General features: G+C 45.7%; 1 protein-coding gene across 4 annotated transcripts in view; it reads right to left on the reverse strand.

The window, feature by feature from the left end:
* LOC106592748 (formin-like protein 3) overlaps positions 1-17,546 on the reverse strand; it is a 119,749-nt gene that overhangs the window by 10,206 nt on the left and 91,997 nt on the right. For all 4 annotated transcript variants that reach the window (XM_045696307.1, XM_045696308.1, XM_045696309.1 and 1 more), the window contains 13 exons: positions 14,441-14,626; positions 13,968-14,117; positions 9,497-9,598; positions 8,785-9,157; positions 8,316-8,408; positions 7,457-7,581; positions 6,748-6,950; positions 5,745-6,048; positions 5,403-5,483; positions 4,747-4,876; positions 4,370-4,530; positions 3,904-4,005; positions 2,966-3,058 (listed from right to left, as the gene is read on the reverse strand). In XM_045696307.1, coding sequence (XP_045552263.1) covers positions 2,966-3,058; positions 3,904-4,005; positions 4,370-4,530; positions 4,747-4,876; positions 5,403-5,483; positions 5,745-6,048; positions 6,748-6,950; positions 7,457-7,581; positions 8,316-8,408; positions 8,785-9,157; positions 9,497-9,598; positions 13,968-14,117; positions 14,441-14,626 — 2,103 coding nt within the window. The remainder of the gene's footprint in view (positions 1-2,965; positions 3,059-3,903; positions 4,006-4,369; positions 4,531-4,746; positions 4,877-5,402; positions 5,484-5,744; positions 6,049-6,747; positions 6,951-7,456; positions 7,582-8,315; positions 8,409-8,784; positions 9,158-9,496; positions 9,599-13,967; positions 14,118-14,440; positions 14,627-17,546) is intronic.

Below are 17,546 nucleotides of genomic sequence, written 5' to 3' on the forward strand. Positions count from 1 at the left end.
TGGTGGTCTGGTGGTCAGTCTGGTGGTCAGTCAGGTGGTCAGTCTGGTGGTCAGTCAGGTGGTCAGTCAGGTGGTCAGTCAGGTGGTCAGTCAGGTGGTCAGTCTGGTGGTCTGGTGGTCAGTCTGGTGGTCAGTCAGGTGGTCAGTCAGGTGGTCAGTCTGGTGGTCAGTCTGGTGGTCTGGTGGTCAGTCAGGTGGTCTAGTGGTCAGTCTGGTGGTCAGTCAGGTGGTCTGGTGGTCAGTCTGGTGGTCAGTCAGGTGGTCTGGTGGTCTGGTGGTCAGTCAGGTGGTCTGGTGGTCATCCTGGTGGTCAGTCAGGTGGTCTGGTGGTCAGTCAGGTGGTCAGTCAGGTGGTCAGGTGATCAGTCAGGTGGTCAGTCAGGTGGTCAGGTGGTCAGTCAGGTGGTCAGGTGATCAGTCAGGTGATCAGTCAGGTGGTCAGTCAGGTGGTCAGGTGATCAGTCAGGTGGTCTGGTGGTCAGTCAGGTGGTCAGTCAGGTGGTCAGGTGATCAGTCAGGTGATCAGTCAGGTGGTCAGTCAGGTGGTCAGGTGATCAGTCAGGTGGTCAGTCAGGTGGTCAGGTGATCAGTCAGGTGGTCATATCCATCATTTTGTCTAAATTCTAGAGTACATTAAGCTCAATGTTACTAATGTTAGTTGAGTCCAGTTTTAGTATTTGTATTTATTATGGATCCCCATTAGTTCCTGCTAAGGTAGCAGCTACTGTTCCTGGGCTCCAGCTAAATTAAGGCAGTTATGCAATTTTAAAAGCATTACAATACATTCACAACAGTAAGCATTTCACTGTAAGGTCTACACCTGTTGTATTCGGCACATGCGCATTGATTTGATTTGATTTCACAATAGATTAAGTGTGTGCTCTCAGGCCACTACTCAACTACCACATCTATAACACAAAATCCATGTGTAAGTGTGTATAGTGCGTATGTTATCGTGTGTGTGTATGCATGTGTCTGTGCCTGTGTTTGTCTCTTCACAGTCCCCGCTGTTCCATAAGGTGTATTTTTATCTGTTTTTTAAATCTAATTTTACTGCTTGCGTGAGTTACTTGATGTGGAATAGAGTTCCATGTAGTCATGGCTCTATGTAGTACTGTGTGCCTCCCATAGTCTGTTCTGGACTTGGGGACTGTGATGAGACCTCTGGTGGCATGTATTGTGGTGTATGAATAGGTGTCTGAGCTGTGTGCCAGTAGGTCAAACAGACAGCTCGGTGCATTCAACAGGAGAGATTGACATGCATATTATTAATGTTAGCTCTCTATGTACATCCAAGGGCCAGCCATGCTGCCCTGTTCTGAGCCAATTGCAATTTTCCTAAGTTCCTCTTCATGGCACCTGACCACACGACTGAACAGTAGTCCAGGTGCGACAAAACTAGGGCCTGTAGGACCTGCCTTGTTGGTAGTGCTGTTGAGAAGGCAGAGTAACACTTTATTATGGACAGACTTCTCCCCATTTTAGTGTCACGTCCTGACCATAGAAAGCTGTTATTTTCTATGGTAGAGTAGGTCAGGTCGTGACAGGAGGGGTTTCTAGTTTAGTTGTTATGTTCTAGTTTTGTATTTCTATGTTGGGTTTTGTTTGGGATGATCTCCAATTAGAGGCAGCTGGTCATCGTTGTCTCTAATTGGAGATCATACTTAAGTAGGTGTTTTTCCCAACTGGGTTTGTGGGAGATTATTTTTGAGTTAGTGTATGTTTCACCTCTGCGTCACGGTTTGTTGTTTTTGGTTATATGGTTTATGTGTATGTATTGCATAATTTCACAGTGAAAATAAAATGTGGAACGACACACACGCTGCACTTTGGTCCGCTCCTTCCTACGACAACCGTGACACTTAGCTATTGTTGTATCAATATGTTTTGACCATGACAGTTTACAATCCAGGGTTACTCCAAGCAGTTTAGTCACCTCAACTTGCTAAATTTCCACATTATTAATTACAAGATTTAGTTGAGGTTTAGGGTTTAGTGAATGATTTGTCCCAAATACAATGCTTTTAGTTTTAGAAATACTTAGGATTAACTTATTCCTTGCCACCCATTCTGAAACTAACTGCAGCTCTTTGTTAAGTGTTGCAGTCATTTCAGTCGCTGTAGTAGCTGACGTGTGTAGTGTTGAGTTATACGCATACATAGACACACGGGCTTTACTCAAAGCCAGTGGCATGTCATTAGTAAAGTTTGAAAAAAGTAAGGGGCCTAGAAAGCTGCCCTGGGGAATTCCTAATTCTACTTGGATTATGTGGGTGAGGCTTCCATTAAAGAACACCCTCTGTGTTCTGTTCGACAGAACTCTTTTTATCTACAAAATAGCAGAGTGTGTAAAGCCATAATTCATACGTTTTCCTAGCAGCAGACAATGATCAATAATGTCAACATTCGCCCTGAAGTCTAACAAAACAGCCTTATTTTTGTAAGTGCTGTGCTTGTTGAATGTCCTTCCCTATAATTTGTTTACTGTAAAATAGCATTGTATCTGGTCAAACACAATTTTACCAAGGGTTGGTAACAGGCTGATTGGTTGGCTATTTGTGCCAGTAAAGTTTTTTTTATTAGTCTTAGGTAGCGGAATGACTTTTGCTTTCCTCCAGGCCTGAGGGCACACACTTTCTAGTAGGCTTAAACTGAAGATATGGCAAATAGAAGTGGCAATATCGTCCGTTATTATCCTCAGAGATTTTCATCTAAGTTGTCAGACCCCGGTGGCTTGCCTTTGTTGATAGACAACAATACTTTTTTTACCTCTTCCACACTCAAAATTACAATGCTTGTCTTTCATAATTTGGTCATATATATTTGGATGTGTAGTGTCAGCATTTGCTGCTGGCATGTCATGCCTAAATTTGCTAATGAAAAAATCATTGCGCAAGCTTTTGACTTTTGGCTTTTTGGGCCTTGTCTGTCAGAGTCATGGCTAGGGAGACTTCTAGTATTGTACCTTGGGGTCATGTTGCTTGGCCTCCTGAGCCAGTAACTTCTCTCTCATGGCTTTCTCCTGCTTTTTCCTCTGCTCATTGTCCTCCACCGCATCCTGTAGGGAGGACATCACAAAATGCACATCTCTTTTATAATAGAAGAACTGGATCTGGGAGTTGAATTAAACATAGAGATAACACTTTCATGTAGCTAAACAGTCAGCACCATTCATTTTCTCTGTGTGTTTGTGTGTGTCTCTTGCTCTTCCCCTCCCTGTTTCTCTCTCTAACGCACGCACACATGCGCGCACACACACACACACACACACACACACACACACACACACACACACACACACACACACACAGATCCTTTGCACGTTTCTACAACAGATCCATAAATCCTTGTAGAAAACAATCTCAGGAAGGTGTCTGTGCCGCAGGACAGAGCTGTCCATCCGGGGGAGGCAGAGGCAGAGCGGGCCATCGGTCCAGGGGTCAGAGGCAGGGGCAGGAGGGGAATGCAGGTGGGAAGGGGGGAATACGGAGCCCAGTTTAAACACCACAGCTACCGTTCTGACCCAGCTGGCCCTTCCTGTTATTAGACCTGTTACCCCAGTCTACACCCAGTCCTGTAGCACACAGACAGTTCTGCTTTTCTCTGGGAGGCAGCGGGACAACAGCCGGACTAACTCAAGGCTAGGCTAACTCCCATAGGACAGAGAGAGTATGCTCCTCCTGAACATGGCCCTGTGAGGCTCAGTTGGTAAAAGTGTGGCGCTATTGACACACATCAAAGCACTACAAGGTCATGGGTTCATTTCCTACAGGGATCACATACACATCCTACATGTATGAACTCACTTTCCAATAACTCACTTTGGATAACAGTGTTAGCTAAGTGGCCTGTTACATCCATGTGATCCCTGTAGGAGATGTGTGTTGTTTGGTCCTTCCTTACCTTGTAAGCTCTGATGAATCGCACAAACACAGGGAAGAACACGGATGGAGGAGTCGTCTTGGAACTCTCCCCAAAGTAGTTCACCACATTGTTGAAGGCTTCCTAGAAATGACCCGGGAGAGACACATGTTAAGGGCAGAACACAACATTTGTCAACATTGCAAACTTTAACAAACGCCTTTTTATAGTGTTGTGCTGTATTGTTGCACAGGTCTTTTGGTCTTTGTTGTGCTGCGTCTAAGAAGGAAGAGGTGTTGTTTTCGATTACAGTGAGTTGTGTTGTGTTTTGACCAGTTGGCAGTTTTAGAACAGCTATTTTTCCTGAAGAAAAATTGTGTGCTTGCTTTAGCGATCAACAAAATGTTGTTTTGTGTAGTGGAAGAAGTATACAAGTTTAAAATGTTAGAGACGTTAGTGTTGAAAAATTCCGTTTGTAGTTTTGATAGGATGGAGGTGGCGTGAGAACCTCAGCGGTCTTGGCATCCTTCTGCAGTTTGTCCAGCTGAGTGTCGCTGGTCTGGAGGAAGCCCTTGAGAACAGAGTGGTCATGGAGACTAGACTCTTTCCTGATCAGATCCATCCCTTTACCTAGCTCCCGCACGTCCAGCAGCACATTCTCCAGAGACACTAGAGAGAGAGATACGCACACGCACACACACACACACACACACACACACACACACACACACACACACACACACACACACACACACACACACACACACAATGTCAAACCTCTTTATTTCAACTGTGCTTCACATGTCCTGTAGTCTTCTGTGTACAGTGAGAAGAGAAGAATCCATTCCAGTTGCATGGTGTCTGTGTGTGTAACTCGGTGGTCACCTGCAGCAGCTTTGTCCACAAAGTGCAGTTCGTTGAAGAAGTTAGCCAGCTCAGGATACTTCTCCTTGACAACGACAGCTATGTAGTGGAGCAGAGTCATCTTCCTGTCTGTAGACTTAGTGTCCAGTAGCTGGGGGAGGAGAAAATTCCATATCAGTCAAGGCTCTTTCCACTTGCTCTGGAGGAGTACATTTTGAAACAAGTGTACACATCACAGGAGGTTGGTGGCACCTTAATTGGGGAGGAAGGGCTCGTGGTAATGGCTGGAGCGGAATGGGTGCAATGGCATCAAATACATCAAGCACATGGTTTGATGCCATTCCATTGTCTCCGTTCCAGACATTATTATGATCCTTCTCCCCTCAGCCTCCACTGGTACACATGGAGCCTTTTATAACTAGTGTCTGGCAGCTGACAGAGAAAAAGATATACACAACCAGAATACATATCAGCGTCTTTTATCAACCTTGAAACAAGTGTACACGGGTAGCCTTGTATTACTGATTACTACCTGGAACTGAATACATATCCAGAATACATGGCCCTTTTCATTCTGAAGGAGTACACCTTGAAAAGTGTAGCCCTTGAGCAGTCTCTTGAGGACTTGCAGAGAGCCGCTCTCTAGAATGTGCTACTTTGTGTCGTACAGTACTCACCAGATCAAGACTTTGTAGTTTGAAGCCATACACAGATCCTCTCTTGCTGCTGTTCATGTAGTTTCCCAGGGCTAAGATGATCTATGCGAGTACAGAAAGTAAAGAATAAACATCTTAGCACCATACTAATGTGGCCATGGTCAAGCAAAAGCTACTCGGTTTCCCTACATATTTGTTACACTAAGAGCATCTTTCGTCCATTTACTAGAATTGACCTGGATGATCTTTGTGCTGTGAGTATTCTGGGAAACTCACCACTGACTGCTAATGTGAAAGGATGCTTCTCTTCCAATTGAAACCAGTTTAATCATTGATGGACGACGACGATGAGAGAACCCTTACCTCTAGCATTCCTTTTAACTTGGGTGAAGACTTGACGGATGCGGACGCTGCGATAATGGCGTTGAGCTGCGGGGTTAGCATGTTGACATTCTCTGAGAAGTTCCCTACAAACGTAATAATATTCATCCTCTGGGTGAGCCGTTCGATCTTGGAGAAGAAGAGCATGAATCGGTCCTCGTCCGTCAGCGCGTCCAGCGGTCGCCGCTCCCGCTCGTACTGACGCATCATCTTCCCCTCCGCCTCCGTTGGAAGGAAACGCATCAGACACTCCACGAAGTCCACCGGCAGGGCCTTCAGGTCGAAGCTATAGGGAGAGAAAGATAGTACAGGTTACAATACTGAAAGATTAGAAACATCAGACCGGACAAGTTAGAAACATCAAACGGGGAGACAGGTTAGAAACATCAGACAGGACAGGTAAGAAACATCAGACAGCACAGGTTTGACACATCAGATGGGGAGACAGGTTAGAAACATCAGACAGGACAGGTTCGAAACATGAGACAAGACAGGTTGGAAACATCAGACAGGACAGGAGACAGGTTGGAAACATCAGACAGGACAGGAGACAGGTTGGAAACATCAGACAGGACAGGAGACGGGTTGGAAACATCAGACAGGACAGGAGACAGGTTGGAAACATCAGACAGGACAGGAGACAGGTTGGAAACATCAGACAAGGCAGGTTGGAAACATCAGACAAGGGGGAGACAGGTTGGAAACATCAGACAAGGGGGAGACAGGTTGGAAACATCAGACAGGACGAGACAGGTTAGAAACATAAGCGCTAGAACTGGACACGATGCAGTTAGAGCCAGCAGATGGGCCTCTTTTCTGAGTCTGGCTCCTCTCTATGTTTCTTCCTTCTAGGGAGTGTTTCCTTGCCACTGTGCTTCTGCTTGCTCTTTGAAGGTCTAGGCTGGTTACTGTAAAGCCCTTTGTGATAACTGAATTGTTGATGTGATTAATTGATGGAGAGCGAGGTATAGGCTACAGTACATACGTCTGTATGGCTTTGCAGATCTCTTCAGTGCTCTTGTTGGCCTTCCTCAGGGTGATAGCCAGGTTCTTGGAGCGGTTTGCGTCCAGCAGGGAGACCTTGTTGATAGCCTTCTGAGACACCTTGGTCTTGGGGCCACTCAGGTCCACCACTGGACCCTGGGCCTTGGTCTTAAAAAGTTCCTCAAACTTCTCCACATCCAGCTCCTATAGACAGACAACACACACCACACACTCAGTCAAACGTGATACCTCAATGCATGTCCATTTTCTATGACAAGGATAATGTTTCATTCAATGAATTAGGAGTAGGGCCTTGAATGAATTAGGAGTGTGGCCTTGAATGAGTTAGAAGTAGGGCTTTGAGGGCCTATTTTCCTGACCACCCAACATGACAAAGAACCACTCAGGTCCCTAATTAAGAGGTAAACTGTCAGATGAAGGCCCCTAATTAAGAGGTAAACTGTCAGATGAAGGCCCCTAATTAAGAGGTAAACTGTCAGATGAAGGCCCCTAATTAAGAGGTAAACTGTCAGATGAAGGCCCCTAATTAAGAGGTAAACTGTCAGATGAAGGCCCCTAATTAAGAGGTAAACTGTCAGATGAAGGCCCCTAATTAAGAGGTAAACTGTCAGATGAAGGCCCCTAATTAAGAGGTAAACTGTCAGATGAAGGCCCGTAAAAGGAAGTTTGTCCTGAACTGGTAGACTCACCTCTAGTACTCTTTCATCATCTATCTCACTGAAGACCGTACCGTTGATCTGGTTGGGTTTCAGAGCGGTCCAGTTGAATATAGGCAGACGGAACTTGGTCTTGATGGGCTTCTTGATCCTGATAGCTGCAGACCGACATTATTAGAGTGCTTATTATTAATTTAAAGAAAATCAGGAAAGCCATTACATAGAAAATCAGGACAGCCATTTCATTGAAAATCAGGACAGCCATTATATAGAAAATTAGGACAACCATTATATAGAAAATCAGGACAGCCATTACATAGAAAATCAGGACAGCCATTACATCAGAAAATCAGGACAGCCATTACATAGAAAATCAGGACAACCATTACATAGAAAATCAGGACAGCCATTACATCGAAAATCAGAACAACCATTACATGAAAATCAGGACAACCATTACATAGAAAATCAGGAAAGCCATTACATGGAAAATCAGGACAGCCATTACATCGAATCAGGACAGCCGTTACATAGAAAATCAGGACAGCCATTACATAGAAAATCAGGACAACCATTACATAGAAAATCAGGACAGCCATTACATAGAAAATCAGAACAACCATTACATCGAAAATCAGGACAACCATTACATAGAAAATCAGAACAACCATTACATCGAAAATCAGGACAACCATTACATAGAAAATCAGGACCACCATTACATAGAAAATCAGGCATATTACCATCACACAATCCGACTTGTATATTGTACTGTATTCTTTTGAACACATTCAATACTCCACCTTAAGTTCATTTTTAGTTTAGATTAACCATAATGGCCCCATAGCAGATGTGCAATACAGTATATTTAAATGCTGATACTAGCTCTTACCTGATAGGCCCATATTGAGGATGAAATTGGGAGCAGTTCCTGGTAGAGGCGGGGCCATAGGAGGGGGTGGGGGTGGGCATGGAGTATTCTCTCCTGTGGAACAGAAGACAAACACTCACCATAAAACAATGGCAGTCTATAGAGCCATAATAAAATCTCAAGCTTATGAATGTCTGTGAGAGAGACTAGTGGAGCTCTAACAGGCTGTACCAAATCAGTACGATGAATAAAAAATCATTCATATTGGTTTATGGTGGCAAACACTAATGTTGTGCGTCCATCCAGCTGTGTGTGTCACCATAGTTCCTGGAACCATGCTGTAAACAGTGATTCTGAACCTTTCAGTGGGCCTCAGAATGGAAAAGGTTGAGAACCCCTGCTGTGAAGGACAATGTGAAAGGAAGCCAACACAGTAGAGTTGGAGTCGGCACAATGATGTGAAAGAGTATAACTGTGCATGGTAATGTACCTAAAACAGAGGGAAGTGGAGGGGGAGGAGGGGGAGGTGGTGCTTCACTGGCCCTTGGTAGACTAGTCCCTGGTCCTCCTGGTCCTCCTGGCCCTGTTACTCCTCCAGGCCCCACTGAGAACCCTCCGTTCTGCCCAAAGTCACCGAGAGGCACCCCCGGATCTCCACCCCCTCCTCCTCCACCACCACCGCCCCCTCCCAGGGGCTCGATGGCGATGTCCCCGTCCGGCTGCTTGCGGAGGCGGATGGTCCCCTGCTGTTCCATCTCCAGCAGGCGCTTCTCGATGTTGAAGCTCCTCTGGAAGGCAGCGTCCTTCTCCTTGATCATCCTCCTCAGGGTGTGGACCTGAGTGTTGGTCGACTCGTACGTCTCCTGTTGGGTCAGAACACCAGAGGGAGACAGAGAGAGAAACCACACTATGATGACTCCACAAACTATACAGGATCATAATCACTCCATTTCCTGACAATCAATTTGCTATCATAGCATTCTTGCTAGAGCATAGTTGATCAAACGTTAATGTCATTCTGCCATTGCTGTACATATAGTTCTCCAGGAGTAGTAAAACACTGTTGCAAAACAACATATTAATACAACATTGAGACACGCTATTGCTGTTCTGAATCATAAAGGGTACATTTGATACTGTATATGAGAAATATAATGATCATTTCATTCGGTATCATAATAGTGATCCCCAGCTTATCTTACCCGTATGACATGGAGATCCTTGTCCTTCTGTAGGAGCTGCTTCTCCAGGTCAGCCACTTTCATGATGGTCTCATTCTCCACGTCCAGAAGCTTCTCTGTCACCTAGTACAGGGTGGAGAGGATAGAGGGTGAGCAAAGAAAGAGAAGGTAGGAGGCATGGAGAGAAAATCAGTGAGTGAAGAGATGGGACAAGAGGGATGGAGAAAGGGGAGGAGGGATGGAGAAAGGGGAGGAGGGATGGAGAAAGGGGAGGAGGGATGAATTAAAGAGGGATGGAGAAAGGGGAGGAGGAGATGAATTAAAGAGGGATGGAGAAAGGGGAGGAGGAGATGAATTAAAGCATTGATCCAGTAAAGCCCAACTCGGGCATCTCGCCCAGATCCTCTCTCTCTCTCTCTCTCTCTCTCTCTCTCATACTGTAATCTCTGCAGCATTAATAAGAAATGTGATATACCTAGCAACATGACACAAGGCAGTGTAAGTGAGGCTGAACTGACACAGTTTTCACTTTTGAATTTGGACAGATAACACGTGTTGTAAACTAAAGGAATTCTTAGGGTGGAATGTTTCGCTCTCTTCCTCCCCCATAATTCCTGGTCCCTGAAAGCATGGTTTGTTTTGAAATTCTTAGGATGACGGCACGTCTGACTCTGACCTTTCTGTCATTGGAACAGTTTGGTGGATTGTTTCCTTGTATTACTGACTGACTGACACCAGAAAATACATAATCAGACAATAGTGATGTACCTGATTACTTTGTTCATGGAACCGTTTTCATGTCAAATGTTCAGAAGGGAAAAGGACACACATAGAATCTATAGAATTCATGTATTTACATGACATCCCCACTCATGTACAGAGGCATAGTGGGGGGTCGGGTGGTCTGCCTGGTGGTCAGCCTGGTGGTTAGTCTGGTGGTCAGCCTGGTGGTTAGTCTGGTGGTCAGCCTGGTGGTTAGTCTGGTGTTCAGCCTGGTGGTTAGTCTGGTGTTCAGCCTGGTGGTCAGTCTGGTGGTCAGCCTGGTGGTCAGTCTGGTGGTCAGCCTGGTGGTTAGTCTGGTGGTCAGCCTGGTGGTTAGTCTGGTGTTCAGCCTGGTGGTCAGTCTGGTAGTCAGTCTGGTGGTCAGTCTGGTAGTCAGTCTGGTGGTTAGTCTGATGGTCAGTCTGGTGGTCTGGTAGTCAGTCTGGTGGTTAGTCTGGTGGTCTGGTAATCAGTCTGGTGGTCAGTCTGGTAGTCAGTCTGGTGGTCAGTCTGGTAGTCAGTCTGGTGGTTAGTCTGGTGTTCAGCCTGGTGGTTAGTCTGGTGGTCTGGTAATCAGTCTGGTAGTCAGTCTGGTGGTTAGTCTGGTGGTCTGGTAATCAGTCTGGTAGTCAGTCTGGTGGTTAGTCTGGTGTTCAGCCTGGTGGTTAGTCTGGTGGTCTGGTAATCAGTCTGGTAGTCAGTCTGGTGGTTAGTCTGGTGGTCAGCCTGGTGGTTAGTCTGGTGGTCAGCCTGGTGGTTAGTCTGGTGGTCTGGTAATCAGTCTGGTAGTCAGTCTGGTGGTTAGTCTGGTGTTCAGCCTGGTGGTTAGTCTGGTGGTCTGGTAGTCAGTCTGGTAGTCAGTCTGGTGGTTAGTCTGATGGTCAGTCTGGTGGTCTGGTAGTCAGTCTGGTGGTTAGTCTGGTGGTCTGGTAATCAGTCTGGTGTCTGATAGTCAGTCTGGTGGTCTGGTTGTCAGTCTGGTGGTCTGGTAATCAGTCTGGTGTCTGATAGTCAGTCTGGTGGTCTGGTTGTCAGTCTGGTGGTCTGGTAGTCAGTCTGGTGGTCTGGTAGTCAGTCTGGTGTCTGGTAATCAGTCTGGTGGTTAGTCTGGTGGTCTGGTAGTCAGTCTGGTGGTTAGTCTGGTGGTCTGGTAATCAGTCTGGTGTCTGGTAGTCAGTCTGGTGGTCTGGTAATCAGTCTGGTGTCTGGTAATCAGTCTGGTGGTTAGTCTGGTGGTCTGGTAGTCAGTCTGGTAGTCAGTCTGGTGGTTAGTCTGATGGTCTGGTAGTCAGTCTGGTGGTTAGTCTGGTGGTCTGGTAATCAGTCTGGTGTCTGATAGTCAGTCTGGTGGTCTGGTTGTCAGTCTGGTGGTCTGGTAGTCAGTCTGGTGGTCTGGTAGTCAGTCTGGTAGTCAGTCTGGTGGTTAGTCTGGTGGTCTGGTAGTCAGTCTGGTAGTCAGTCTGGTGGTTAGTCTGATGGTCAGTCTGGTGGTCTGGTAGTCAGTCTGGTAGTCAGTCTGGTGGTTAGTCTGGTGGTCAGTCTGGTGGTCTGGTAGTCAGTCTGGTAGTCAGCCTGGTGGTTAGTCTGGTGTTCAGTCTGGTGGTTAGTCTGGTGGTCTGGTAATCAGTCTGGTAGTCAGTCTGGTGGTTAGTCTGGTGGTTAGTCTGATGGTCAGTCTGGTGTCTGGTAGTCAGTCTGGTGTCTGATAGTCAGTCTGGTGGTCTGGTTGTCAGTCTGGTGTCTGGTAGTCAGTCTGGTAGTCAGTCTGGTGGTTAGTCTGGTGGTCTGGTAGTCAGTCTGGTAGTCAGTCTGGTGGTTAGTCTGGTGGTCTGGTAGTCAGTCTGGTAGTCAGTCTGGTGGTCTGGTAATCAGTCTGGTAGTCAGTCTGGTGGTTAGTCTGGTGGTCTGATAGTCAGTCTGGTGGTCTGGTAGTCAGTCTGGTAGTCAGTCTGGTGGTTAGTCTGGTGGTCTGGTAGTCAGTCTGGTAGTCAGTCTGGTGGTTAGTCTGGTGGTCAGTCTGGTGTCTGATAGTCAGTCTGGTGGTCTGGTAGTCAGTCTGGTAGTCAGTCTGGTGTCTGGTAGTCAGTCTGGTGGTCTGGTAATCAGTCTGGTGTCTGATAGTCAGTCTGGTGGTCTGGTAGTCAGTTTGGTGGTCTGGTAGTCAGTCTGGTGGTCTGGTAGTCAGTCTGGTGGTCTGGTGGTCAGTCTGGTGTCTGATAGTCAGTCTGGTGTCTGGTAGTCAGTCTGGTGGTCTGGTAGTCAGTCTGGTAGTCTGGTTGTCAGTCTGGTAATCAGTCTGGTGGTCTGGTGGTCAGTCTGGTGTCTGGTAGTCAGTCTGGCGGTCTGGTGGTCAGTCTGGTGTCTGGTAGTCAGTTTGGTGGTCTGGTAGTCAGTCTGGTGGTCTGGTTTCAGTCTGGTGTCTGATAGTCAGTCTGGTGTCTGGTAGTCAGTCTGGTGGTCAAATCAAATCAAATCAAATGTATTTATATAGCCCTTCGTACATCAGCTGATATCTCAAAGTGCTGTACAGAAACCCAGCCTAAAACCCCAAACAGCAAGCAATGCATGTGAAAGAAGCACGGTGGCTAGGAAAAACTCCCTAGGAAAAACTCCCTAGAAAGGCCAAAAACCTAGGAAGAAACCTAGAGAGGAGCCAGGCTATGAGGGGTGGCCAGTCCTCTTCTGGCTGTGCAGGGTGGATATTATAACAGAACATGGTGGTCTGGTGGTCTGTCTGGTGTCTGGTAGTCAGTCTGGTGTCTGGTAGTCAGTTTGGTGGTCTGGTAGTCAGTTTGGTGGTCTGGTAGTCAGTCTGGTGGTCTGGTTTCAGTCTGGTGTCTGATAGTCAGTCTGGTGTCTGGTAGTCAGTCTGGTGGTCTGGTAGTCAGTCTGGTGGTCTGGTAGTCAGTCTGGTGGTCTGGTGGTCAGTCTGGTGTCTGGTAGTCAGTCTGGTGTCTGGTAGTCAGTCTGGTGGTCTGGTAGTCAGTTTGGTGGTCTGGTAGTCAGTCTGGTGGTCTGGTAGTCAGTTTGGTGGTCTGGTAGTCAGTCTGGTGTCTGATAGTCAGTCTGGTGTCTGGTAGTCAGTTTGGTGGTCTGGTAGTCAGTTTGGTGGTCTGGTAGTCAGTCTGGTGGTCTGGTAGTCAGTCTGGTGTCTGATAGTCAGTCTGGTGTCTGGTAGTCAGTCTGGTGTCTGGTAGTCAGTCTGGTGGTCTGGTAGTCAGTCTGGTAGTCTGGTTGTCAGTCTGGTGTCTGGTAGTCAGTCTGGGGTCTGGTTTCGGTCTGGTGGTCAGTCTGGTGGTCTGGTAGTCAGTCTGGTGGTCTGGTAGTCAGTCTGGTGGTCTGGTAGTCAGTCTGGTGGTCTGGTGGTCTGGTAGTCAGTCTGGTGTCTGGTAGTCCGTCTGGTAGTCTGGTTGTCAGTCTGGTAATCAGTCTGATGGTCTGGTAGTCAGTCTGGTGGTCAGTCTGGTGTCTGATAGTCAGTCTGGGGTCTGGTAGTCAGTCTGGTGGTCTGGTAGTCAGTCTGGTGTCTGGTAGTCAGTCTGGTGGTCTGGTGGTCTGGTAGTCAGTCTGGTGTCTGGTAGTCCGTCTGGTAGTCTGGTTGTCAGTCTGGTAATCAGTCTGGTGGTCTGGTAGTCAGTCTGGTGGTCTGGTGGTCAGTCTGATGTCTGGTAGTCAGTCTGGTGGTTTGGTCGTCAGTCTGGTGTCTGGTGGTCAGTCTGGTGGGTCTTACATGGGACAGGTGTTCCTCCAGTTCCTCCACCTTCTCCAGAGCCACGTTCTTGGTCTCTGCATCCTCCAGCAGCCCGCCCACATCAAACACATTGTCCAGGTAGGCCTGGATCTGGACTGACAGCTTGTCACTCTCTGTGTACTTGGATTTCTGTAGGGAGAGAAGGAGAGATTCAGGTCAGTGAGTCACAGTAAGACACATATGAAGGTACCTTAGCGGTAACATTTTAAAGGCATCTTGGAAAAGGGACAGAACTTAAAATTACAATTTTCACTTCCTGCCTTCAAATGCTGTCTCAAAAGGCATAAGACACAGCCTATGTATGGCTCCTTGGAGACTTCATTCAAGTAGATGTTGGGCCAGAAGTTTTTCCTGACCTGACCAGGTACAAATCCAGGCCCTGGTTTTAGTGACTGTTCATGAACACATGATTTACATTAATTATTATATTGTATTTATAACGTCCTCCATACCTCCAGGTAGTCGTCAAGGCCCAGCTTGGTGAACTCATACTGCAGGTGAACCCTGAAGTTCATGTCTTCTACTGAGTGAACCACGATGTTGATGAACTGCATGCAGGCCACCATGAAGTCAATGTTCCCATCCTCCACACGGAAATAGTCCATCAGCTTCTCAAAGCGATGCTTCTCCTTGCACACCTGAAAAGGAAAAGAAAGAGCATGTATTAGATCAATACAGACCTGAGTATCTTTTGGGGAAGTTGGCCAAGCAGTGAAAAAAGTAATCTTCCAGTCCAGTAGAGTAGGATGTAGTTGTTCCCTTCTGAACCACTTCAGTGTCCGATTTGGTCCAATATTTTTGATATAAATTTGACATAATGTATGTCTGTCTCTTTGTAATATGCAGTTCCTGTGCTGTATTACAGTCTCAGGTTAGAGAGTGACCCGTTAGCATTTTGTTATTTTGAATTACTGATAATCTTCCCTCCCAACAGAATGCCTAATGAAACTCTACGAAAGTTGACATTAAAGGCATTAAATATATTTGAAATTGTTACAATTTAGATCATTTAAAATATACAAAAGTCAATTTTATCACGGATATACTTCAATATATTCATGAAGTATGATAAAAACAAAAAAATGCCACCTGGGATGCCAAGGATATGAGTGTAAGCAAAGGTCAACACACTCCATTTGGAATGAAAAGACCTCGATTATAGGAAATCATGGGAAGGGAACATAAGAAAATAAGGCAAAGGGATAAAGATCTCGCCAGACACACACACACACACACACACACACACACACACACACACACACACACACACACACACACACACACACACACACACACACACACACACACACACACACACACACACACGCACGCACACACACGCACACACACGGTTACACACACACACAAACACAGAGCTGATTTCCCAACCGAAAGAGAACCCTCAGATTTGAATAAAGACACAACCCCTTATTCCATATCAGCATTCTTTAACCTAGAGTTGTTGTGCTGTAATAAATACTTCATTACAGAACTAATATAGCTATAAACCAGGTCTGCTTCCCAAATGGCACCCTATCTCCTATATACTGCACTACTTTTACCAGGGCCCAAAACATTTCAGTAAGTGTCAACTGTCATTATGATGACATTTTTAAATCCCACTACAAAGCTGTTGGTTGAATCCCACATTGTTGTGACTGGGTGGCTGATTACAGTATTGGGGCTCTGTGGGGCTCTGCAGATTACTCAGAGTAATTGGGTTGTTCCGGTGTTTAGATGACTATTCAGGCTAGAATCTGAAAGGCCAAGCAAACCTTTGTGATCCACTCACTCCCAATGGGGAGTTGATCCTTATCAAGGTCGCCTCATATCTGGTGGCTTAATGAGACTAATAGCCCTAGACATAGCAGGGTTTAGGCCTTTGCCTAGCAGAACTGTGTTCAAGTAGTATTTGCTTTATTGATTGAGCTTGCATGGCACAATGGAACTAGTGGAATAGTCCCAAATGTATAAACCCTATTAGGGCTGTTGCGGTGACCGTATTACCGCCACACCGGCATGACGTTTAGGCACGGTAATTAGGCTTCTCCAAGCTCTGATGCTGCTGATGGTCATTAGTAGTCTACCAAACTTGCTAACTGCCTGGTACTCAGCACTCTACTCACTCTAATCACTCTGACATCAATGCAAATGTAACTGAAAATCAAATCAAACACTTCATGAGAGACCATGAGCTCATGTTGCGCAACATTTCTATAGGCTATGCAATTGCAGGAGAAAACAGAGTGATGGCCTCTATTAAAAAGAGGAGGCTCCCATCAGGGTTCTATAGGCTAGGCCTACTATATTTATTTCTCAACTTTCCTAATATTAAGCACATTGCTTTGCTTTACAACAGGAGTATAGCCTACCTGGCTGGCATGACAATGAACCACAGGGAAAAACATCCTCCATTTGCTATTTAAGTGCATATATGACATGTATTTTTTTCCGCTGCCCCCGTTTTGATACAGGTGCATGATAATGGTCCATTCTAAATCAAAACAAATTTCACACATATATTATTTAGTATATGTAAAGACAAGATTAAATCAAGAATAGTCTGATGTGTGAGACTATGTGTGAGATGTGTTGGGACTTGTTGGAATCATAGTCGCACACCTCATGTAGCCTAGCCCATAGTCCTATATGTTTTAATAAGGTTAGTATCACACCTCATGTAGCCTAGCCCATAGTCCTATATGTGTAATAAGGTTAGTATCACACCTCATGTAGCCTAGCCCATAGTCCTATATGTTTTAATAAGGTTAGTATCACACCTCATGTAGCCTAGCCCATAGTCCTATATGTTTAATAAGGTTAGTATCACACCTCATGTAGCCTAGCCCATAGTCCTATATGTGTTAATAAGGTTAGTATCACACCTCATGTAGCCTAGCCCATAGTCCTATATGTTTTAATAAGGTTAGTATCACACCTCATGTAGCCTAGCCCATAGTCCTATATGTTTTAATAAGGTTAGTATCACACCTCATGTAGCCTAGCCCATAGTCCTATATGTTTTAATAAGGTTAGTATCACACCTCATGTAGCCTAGCCCATAGTCCAATATGTGTTAATAAGGTTAGTATCACACCTCATGTAGCCTAGCCCATAGTCCTATATGTTTTAATAAGGTTAGTATCACACCTCATGTAGCCTAGCCCATAGTCCTATATGTTTTAATAAGGTTAGTATCACACCTCATGTAGCCTAGCCCATAGTCCTATATGTTTTAATAAGGTTAGTATCACACCTCATGTAGCCTAGCCCATAGGCCTATATGTTTTAATAAGGTTAGTATCACACCTCATGTAGCCTAGCCCATAGTCCTATATGTTTTAATAAGGTTAGTATCACACCTCATGTAGCCTAGCCCATAGTCCTATATGTGTAATAAGGTTAGTATCACACCTCATGTAGCCTAGCCCATAGTCCAATATGTTTTAATAAGGTTAGTATCACACCTCATGTAGCCTAGCCCATAGGCCTATATGTTTAATAAGGTTAGTATCACACCTCATGTAGCCTAGCCCATAGTCCTATATGTTTTAATAA

This window comes from Salmo salar, chromosome ssa15 (assembly GCF_905237065.1).
Source record: "Salmo salar chromosome ssa15, Ssal_v3.1, whole genome shotgun sequence".
NCBI classification, from domain to species: domain Eukaryota; kingdom Metazoa; phylum Chordata; class Actinopteri; order Salmoniformes; family Salmonidae; genus Salmo; species Salmo salar.